The sequence below is a fragment of the Engraulis encrasicolus genome, chromosome 12, assembly GCF_034702125.1.
Source record: "Engraulis encrasicolus isolate BLACKSEA-1 chromosome 12, IST_EnEncr_1.0, whole genome shotgun sequence".
Taxonomy (NCBI): domain Eukaryota; kingdom Metazoa; phylum Chordata; class Actinopteri; order Clupeiformes; family Engraulidae; genus Engraulis; species Engraulis encrasicolus.
Genome location: NC_085868.1, coordinates 46,068,411 through 46,077,827, shown reverse-complemented (window position 1 = coordinate 46,077,827; position 9,417 = coordinate 46,068,411). Strand labels below are relative to the sequence as shown.

General features: G+C 42.3%; 1 protein-coding gene across 2 annotated transcripts; it reads left to right on the top strand.

Annotated features, from left to right (window-relative positions):
• The first annotated feature begins 5,296 nt into the window (after positions 1–5,296).
• On the top strand, positions 5,297–8,671 carry LOC134459833 (uncharacterized). Of its 2 annotated transcripts, none has more exons than XM_063212290.1 (8): positions 5,297–5,663; positions 6,127–6,203; positions 6,642–6,980; positions 7,111–7,172; positions 7,314–7,411; positions 7,515–7,633; positions 8,026–8,261; positions 8,404–8,671. In XM_063212290.1, exons 1-8 carry the CDS (start codon positions 5,381–5,383, stop codon positions 8,414–8,416), a joined length of 1,227 nt encoding a protein of 408 aa, XP_063068360.1. In that variant the 5' UTR covers positions 5,297–5,380; the 3' UTR covers positions 8,417–8,671. The 2 variants fall into 2 exon arrangements, with proteins under 2 accessions (XP_063068360.1, XP_063068361.1); XM_063212291.1 differs by having other exon boundaries at positions 5,298–5,663; positions 8,026–8,266.
• The last annotated feature ends 746 nt before the right edge of the window (positions 8,672–9,417 follow it).

The following is a 9,417-nucleotide window of genomic DNA, read 5'->3' as shown; positions in this document are numbered from 1 at the left end:
GTGGGCGTAGTCATCATCACGTCAGTGTAAGCCATCAGTGGGATCTTCCTTCAAACTTGAGCCGAGTGCTGTGCATGGCCACTTCCCTTGCCGTGTACTGGATGTGCTTCTACAGGGGGACAGAGAACAGGGACAGGGAGGAGGGCAGAGAAGAGAAGAGAGGGAGGAGATGAGAGAGTGAGGGGAAGAGAGTGGGGTAACTGTGGGGTTAGAAAAGGTGAGATGAGGTGGATGAAGGCTTGTGAATCAGGTGGGAAAGAGTGGGGTGAGGAAAGCTTGTGAATCAGGTGGGCGTAGTGGTCATCACGTTGGTCAGGGCATTAGTCAGAGTTCCTCCAAACTTGAGCCGAGTGCGCATGGGCACTTCCCTTGCTTGGAGCACATCAAAGACTTGAAGCTTTAACTTGGGGAAATGTCTCTCTCTCTCTCTCTCTCTCTCTCTCTCTCTCTCAATTCAATTCAAGTTTCCTTTATTAGCATGCCTGTTTGATTTGCCTACAGTAGAGATACTTTAAGTAGGCACACACACAAACACAGACTTTCATGCATACATACACACACAATCCACTACTTAAACTTGAAGTGCTTAAAACATTATTATCAGTCTTTGTGTTTGGGGGCTAAAACTTGTCAGGGCCGTTTTAGCAAATGCCTGCTATATGGGATCATGAGTAATGTGCTTCCACTCTATGCAGTACCTCGCTCATGAGGGTCCATAAAGAGTTGTTTCATGTGATTTGCATGCTATGCGTATACAAGTGTCATCATTCAGACATCAGACAAATTTCAAGCTGTGAGTGACACAGCCAGTTCACGCATGAAAAGAGGGATTTCTGTATGTGCATGGCCCCTTACATTTCCATATACGCTAAACTCTACAGCTCGCATTGCAGTTACGCTGGCAACAATAAAACTTCTTTGTAAATTGTCAGAAATTGAGGTGGCAACTGCAACCCCGATTTTCGATTAATTGTGCAGCCCTACACTTAAATGACAACGCCACTGGGATAATATACGCACCTGCCAAACTACAGAGGTGTGCAAAAGCGTCTTCTGGCACCTGGCTCCACAGTAACCCCACACTCACCGGCCTATACAACCCTACTCGTTTTCATGGCTCTAAATTAAAGGGAACTTCTGCCAATATCAATATGCTTTTGTATTGCTCACGCGACCCTTGACTTGTCAGAACCCGGTGATGCTGCATTTTTCGGCTAAACCCTTTCCGACATCTGAGCTATTCTAGTGGGGGCAGATTTTGTTTACATTTAAAACTTTCTTACCTAACATAGGCCTACTCCAAATATTTTCCCTAAAGGTTTTGTTGTTTGTTAGTTGTCTGCTGATGTTGCATAACAGTTTGGATGTTATTGGGAATAAATCAAGATGTTGTTTTGAAATGTTAACAAACTCTGCCACCATAACAATGACCAGGATCTCGGAAAAGGCTGAAGAAAAAACTACATTCTCAGGTACTGACAAGTGCAGGCTAGTGTGAGCATGTCGAAATTGGCAAAAATTATCCTTTAACACGAGCCAACCGGCCAAATGCTGGTGAAATTCCAGTTTGGCTGGTGGAAACGACCAAGTACACCAGCCACTTTGACCCATTAATTAGTGTGTGTTTGGCTAGTAAGATTAACATTTACTAGCCATTCTGTCTGGTAATGAAAGAAAAAGTTAATTGAGAGTCATGATGTACCAGTGCCATGGTGGGTCGGCAGCCCAGACCCACAGCCCCCGCGCCCTGAGACTTGCTTTGTTCTTCACTTTTGTGAAAGAGGAAAAAGATGCAACAGGCGATCATAGTTGAGTTTTTTAATGCTGTTTCTACTTTTTATCAACCAGAAGCTAGTAAAATCATTGTTTACCTTCTCATTATTTGTTGTCTTGAGATATTGGCAATTATGTGCTTATACATCAAGAGTGCCAGTACGGCTATGCAGACGGTGCAACTATTTACAACAGCAAGTGCAGTGCAACACAGTTTATCTTGTCAGTCCACAGTTTACAGTTTATCTTCTACCTGATCTGACATGTTGTTCTCTGGATTCACTGGGTTTTGCCATTTCCGCCTATATGAGCTTCATAACTTCTTCATTAATAAGCCAAACCGGCATCTCTGCTTTATTTCGCTTTGGAAAATGTATCCCGCCCTGACCTACACCCCTCCTCCGGGCCCTACCTGGGCCATCAATTTGCTTCGGCCAGGAATCCAGGCACTTAGCACCAAAACTGGGCCCCCAGTCCCCGTTCGCACCTGAGCCCTGTAGGTGAGAAAAGCAGTTAACACCCTTTGGTGCAGCATGGATGGGGTTGGAGCACCGGTGAAAATGCCACTCATCTGAAAACAAAACAAATGTAAACCTGGAGAACAGTTTTAGTGTAGTCTGGTATGAATAAATTAAAACTCATGTGTCTTGGAATGTGAACATGTCTTGAGTAAATCCAGGTTAATCATTTCAGGAAATTATGAAAAAAACATAATCCATTAGAGTGTTTGTGTGCCTGTATTGTATGTGGCCTGCATGAAGATTTTTCAAACACTTGGGGCATCCTGCAAAATATACATGGGTTTCCAGTTTGTAAACAATCCCTGTCTGTGTGACCCTGGCTGCACACTCTTCAACCTCTGATTGTTGGAAAGTTCTGTCACTCAAAAAATGTGCTCATGTGGTTGGCTGCTTAGCATCTTGCCCCTCCTCACAGCACGAATGTTTGTAAACAGAAAATCTATGTATACGTTAGTCGAACAATCCACCCACCCACATAATCGATCATGCCATCCTCTTCATCCGGACATCAGGTCTACAGTAGCAGCAGTCTTGAAGATTGCCAACCATGGAGTAGTGGTTAAGGAGTGGACTTTAGATCAGAGGGTTGCCGTTTCGAATCCCACCCCTGCACTCCCTTTCTCACTCCATGGCTCCTAACCCCATACTGCTCCAGGGACTGTGACCAACTGTAATTTGCTTTGTATAAAAGCGTCAGTCACGTGTACTGTAATTGTTGCTTCGGCATCCTACAGAACGCTACGTCTTGCTTCCAGGAGCTGCAGGATGAGTAATAAATAATCAATACATTACCACGCATTGCATATTGACACAACAAATTCATTCACAAAAGTAACATATTGACCTGACACAATCCAAAGTCTTTGAAGTCTACCTTTTTCGATCTGGAGTGCGTTTTTTAGCTGACTGATTCCGCTTCCAATGGAAGCTCAGGCTTGCTCTCTGCACACCCTCGAAATGAGTCTTACACGCACTTAAAAAAAACAAAGGAAGTAATAAAATAAGATTTGACATTTGAAGTCTAGGCATTTACACAGCCTTCTTCTGCTATTATTATAAGACAACAGTCTGTGAAAAAAACATGGTAACATTGGTTCCAACTCATCTATGCTCATGAGAAAATTCACTTAAGTCTTACCCTTGCTCTGTAACGCCAATGGCTGCTCTCAGAGTTGTCCTACTTCAAATACATTTAAATCAAAATGCAATTTTTTTTTCTAACCCCCCCCCCCCCCCCTCTCCACTCTCACACACACCCCATTTTGAAATTACTCTTCAGCCAGCACCCGACCTCAACACTGATATTTACATATTAAAGGCTCTGCTAATTAGGGGATGGGAGGGGGGTGTGGGGGACCAGTTGGCAGGACAATTTGCGGGAACTTTTGACCATTGCCAAAGAAACTGCCAGAGCTTCACATATGCGGACATGTAACGAGACATGCCCAGCCGCAAATTCCTCTTTTCGTACTGTGTGATTTGATTTCACTGATTCCATCATGAATATGTTTATTTGCACAAAGCATGTCTGTTCAAATAAATCACCTCTGTATGTTTGAATATGAAGTGTCTGATTGAAATAGGAGCAATTTTACCCTATAGACCCTATAGACTAGTGTAGGTCACTCAGCCTCGCCAATGTAGTCTCAGAAACAACAGCCTGCATGGAATTTATTGCTCTGGAATGCTATTTTTTTCCGTGCAGTGTCCCATTTTAGATTGAATTTAAAGGTGCACTGTGTAATATTTTAGTAGTTCATTTCCGGAATTCATACTTTCACCAAAAAAACTTACCACCACCATCAAATTCTAAGTATTCATTATGAATGGGAAATTTGCACTTTTCTTAAAAGAAAGGGGGATCCTCTCCATTGTCCACCATTTTAAATTTCTACAAATGGACATTTTTAGCTGCAAAACTTACTATACTTTACTCATACTAGTAAATATTAGTTCATTATTTAGTTTATATTCAGATCATATTCGGCAGTAGACAGCAGAGTTTCCATGAGCAGCATAGTTGCAATACCTACTCTGGCCACCATCCTACACCTTACAGACGCACCCTGTGTTTCAACTAGCATTTAAAATTACCCCATTTGTAAGCAACACAATGGCATAAGTTCTAGTTTTTATACGATGGGGTACCTAAGTCTCTGCCCCTTCCTGGCAGCTCATGGGGTCTAGGAAGTTAAAAAAAATGACTGGACTCTACTGGACAGATCAAACCTATTTTCCAATCCACCCCCTTGATCACACATATTCAACATACACACACTCAATTCACTCCATTCATTTTTTTGGTGAGTTAAGGCCCCATGGACTGGAAGGAAAGGGGCGTGACTTACATTGCACAATGGGGCACCTAAGTCACGCCCTTCTACTTCCGATCCGTGGGGCTGGAGCTCTCAACATTTTTAATGAGAGTTAATGGAGCGAGTCAAGCAAAATCCTCATCCCGTTTGGCATGTGCTCCGGATTTCACATATGATGACAGTGAATTTGAAAGGTTTGGATTTGCTTCGTAAGACCACTCCTTTTCGACACGCAAGAAACGTTATTTTAGCTTTTGTGTAAAACTGTGTTAGAGACTACACATGCACCTCGCATATCTGACGTGAACTGAGGCACAGCCAACCCTACCACTGCACCGAGGCTTAAGTGGCTGCACGTCGGACATGCGACATCTGTTGTGTAGTCCAAATAATTACATATTTTTGCACACACACAACTCAAAAAACGCTTGCCAGGTGAAGTCAACAAGCACACCATTGGTTGTTATTAATTCTGAGGCACAGCATATGTGTGATCAACGGGGAAATGCGAGGTGGATCGGAAAATAGCTTTGATCAGTCCATTACAGCCCAGTCAAAAGTTTTTGCGTTCCCAGCCCCACGAGCCGCCCGGAAGGGGTGGAGACTTAGGTGCCCCATACAATGCCCTCAGGCATGATTGGACGAGTGCTCATCTGAGTCGTTAGTCTCCACTCATCACACATGAGGATATAATCACACAGGCTCACATCAGATGGGAGGTTATCTTTGCTGTCTTCTCAGAGTTGGTCATTTGAACTTTTGACTTGAAAGATGGACGCTGCAAGGACAAAGAAAAGGCCTCGGCGATATTGTGACCATTGTGACACTGAGCTAAGTCATACACAATATTTTGCCCACAAGAAGCGGTATTTCAGAAGAGGAGTTTGGCAGAAAGTAAACAAATTTCCGTCATCTGTCCCCAGCGGACAGCGTGAGGACCCTGAAAATACTGGTAACTTGGCTGAAGTTGAAAAAACAGTGCACTCTTTGAAGACAGAAGTGGACTTGGTGGAGGAAAACGACAACATTCAACCAGTCACTGAAACCCATCATGGTGAGCATCATACGGTATACAGTATATAGGCTTATTTAAAAAGTGTCTTGGTTTTCATGCTAGTCTACTGACGCATTTGCAGGAGCAGTCTAGCAAGCTAATGCTCTAAAATGTCCAGTCACCGGGCATTTTAGTCAACAGCCGTTGCTCCAAAATGTTGCCTTTATCAACTGATTTTCAGCTACATTGCACATTTTACAAGGGCAGAAAAGTTCTGTTTTTTTTTTTTTTTACCATAGTTTTAACTTTTTCGTTCAGCCCAATGGCACCTCATGGACGATAGAAGCCATGAGATGTTTACAGCGTAATGTATGTACGCTAATTAACAGACTTACATTTCTGCACTTTTTTACCCATATGACACAGCACAATACACACAAGTGTCCTGTTTTTATGGCTTTTCATTCCATCTGAACTGATTGGAGGGCAATTTGTGCGTCACACAAATTGGTTTGTTTTCCAGGTGACCAAAGCATTCACCAGTACATGGACTCAGGCGATGCAGTGTCTGAGCAAGAAGAGGCAGACTTTTGTTATGACGTAAGCATTTAATTGATTCGTTTTTGTAGTACTATACTGTATATTTTGCTAAACTGTTTTTAAGGAACAGTTAATTTTAAGGAACTACTATTTAAGGAACTATTCAAACAGCTAAAATCGTCAATTTAAAAAATCCCAGTATTTTTTTAAAGCACATTGCTGGGAAAACAATCTGTTAAAATGTAATTTTGAAATCACAATCATGTGCATGTTCATTATTGTCTTGTCCAACCGAAATTGTTAAATACATGTACTGAGCTTGATCACTTCAGTTGTTAGGTATGGGCACTTGGTGCATTGTAAATGTGAATAATCTCTGTAGGATAACTCTGGGCCATCTGAAGTGGCCATATGCATGCACTGACAATGGTCGTTTCAAGTGTGGACACTGTGTGTATTGTAAATGTAAATGTGTGCGTGTTTTTAACATTTCTATAGGATGAGTTTGTGTATGAAGAAGGGGAAAGCCTTGCTGATGTCCAGAGTGAAACCAGTCGTCATATTCAAGATGAAGGTTATGGGGAGGATCAGTCCAACCGTGAAAAACCACAGGACTTGATGATGATACTTAATGCTATCAGTGGGGTGTCTTGTATGATGACAAACACGATGGAAGACATCATAGCAAGGATCAACCAGAGATTCGATGGGCTGGAGGTCAGATTGGATGTTGTTGAGAAAGATTTGGAGTCATTGCAGTCCAGTATGTCACAGTCCAACTCGACAGAAGCAGAGGACACCCCGAAGAGAAGACGGGTACTAAATCCAAAAGTTGCGGTAAGTGTAGTCAGCATTTGGTGACTGCAGCTTTATGCTAAGCTAGAACACAATTTAATTTTGCCTATCATGTGAAAAGAACCAGTGTGAGTTACTTTATAAAAATGAATTATGTGTTTTTAATTTATAGGAAGCAGTTCGTCGCCTGCACAACTCTGGGCAATCCCCTTTCCGTTACAATCCAGAGGAAGGGTAAGAATTAAGTGTGTTTTCTCCTAGGCTGATATGAGTTAGACCCAAGCTTACGTTAATGGGGTCTTCTAACATTAACCATGCATGTTGTTTTCACAGGATGATATCTTCTAATATTAACCATGCATGTTGCTTTCACAGGTTGGTATCTCCTCACAATCTGGAGACGACATGCCGCTTGAGGGAGGCAATTTCTAACAGTCCGGAATTCAGAGAAGTAGATGACGACACCATCACGGGTAAGCACTAACTTTCACAATTTACTTTTTGTTACTTTTTACCATGGCTATGGCACTTTTTTTTACCACAGCTCATTTCATTCATTACCCATTTTCGTTTTAGCTGCATGCAAGACTTACTTTGAGAATGTGCGGAGGAACTATCGATTCAGCCAGCCTGAGCATGCAGGAAAGGCGGAAGCTGCCAAGCTGTATGCTAGAAGTCGCTCCAGGAAGAAGAGGGTATGCTTATCCTAGATTGCGGTCAATGGGTGCATCCCAATATGTGTCCTTGCCTCCTCCACTTGTGCTTGTCTCCTCGTCCCGCCTCATGGCCCCTCCTCCGTGGAGAAAACGATAAAGTTTCCCAGCTGTCAGCCTCGCCACAACAACTTTTGAGGGACTGTTTTTCATTCACCATCCCAATTGCAAATGAGAAAAAGACTTTAGAATTGAGCTTTTGCAAGATATTGAAATATAATGCTGTTGTCAGTGATGTCATCATGACGAGAAGCAAGTGGAGGAGGCAAGTGGAGGAGGCAAGGTCACATATTGGGATGCACCCAATGTGTTACGCACATTGACAGTATGCAGTGTGTGACAATGTATTGATTATTTATTGGGTCTTTCTGTAGCTCCTGGATGCGAGACGTAGTGTCCTGCGGGATGGTGAGAGTGAAATCTTCAAAAGTGCTACCGTAGACCTTATGTCAGATGAAGAAGATGGCATCGTCAATGGTGTGGCTGGGTGGATTGTTCGACCACCGCCTTCACGCAGCCAAGAGCTGAGCGAACTGTGTGCTGTGCTACAGGCACGGTTGGAGGCAAATCCGAAGTACATGGAGTCTCGCCACAGCAGAAGACTGAAAGAGTAACGTATAGTAAGATTAGAAAGATCATGGTAATATTACCCTAGTTGTGGTCAATGGACAGTGGACTTTTGATTTAGCAGTTTGTTGTGTCAATATGCAGTTCATGGTGATGTACTGAATATTTGTTGATCGTTCCTACAGCTCCTGGAAGTGAGACGGCAGGATGTTGAGGCTGCAGTCTTAAGAGTGCTCCTGAGGACCATTGGTGACAGAAAGGGGGATGCAGTGGTGCATTCGCATCCCCATTTTTGGGCTCCCTTAATGAGGCTTTCTCAACTTTTACTGCACACAAACGAGTGGAGTGAAGCAGCAGGAACATTTTCTAGAAATATTGAATCAAGAAAAAAAATGCACCACCACTTTAAAATTGGTGGCTAATCCCAAGACCATGGAGTCATCTCAATATATTCAAATGTGATGCGATCTGGGAAAACCCTTCACATGGTGGGATTTTACATTTTTGAGATATTGTTAGCATTTGAAAGTCAATTTCAAGCTCTTTCCAAAGGTGTTTTCGTTATTTTCCTATCTTGTCTCTGTCAAATGTTATACTTACCCAAAGTCAACTTAGTCGTTCAGAGGAATTCTGAGAAAAAACACTCTAAAGGTTGAGTATGGAGATTGTGGCCAGAGGAGGTATTGCAACTACACAAAGCGATTGTGGCCACAGTGGGTATTGCAACTATGCAAGGCGATTGTGTCCAAAGCAGGTATTGCAACTATGCAAGGCACTTGTGGCCAGAGTAGGTATTGCAACTTAGGAAGATGTGAGGTTGAGTATGGAGGATTGTGGCCAGAGTAGGTATTGCAACTATTTTTTCTTTGATTTATTAAATGTGTTTAGTTTTGAGTCAAAGAAACAACTAAGGAAAACAAACATAAAAAATTGTTTCAACACAGCATGGATAGCATGTTATTATGGATAATAATTTTGATCATATTAGTAATTGTTATTAATATTATTGTTATTGGACTACTGTACAATTGAACCATTCTAAGAACTTCGATCACTCTATTTTTTTTGTAAGAGTAGTTGTATTCCACATCAACACAATGTAATGATCCTTCCACGCCGCCGTGTAAGAATTTATATCTTTAAGTATCTGCTGTGCAGCATAGGTTTTTTCTTTAAAATTGCGGGAAGTCATTTCATTC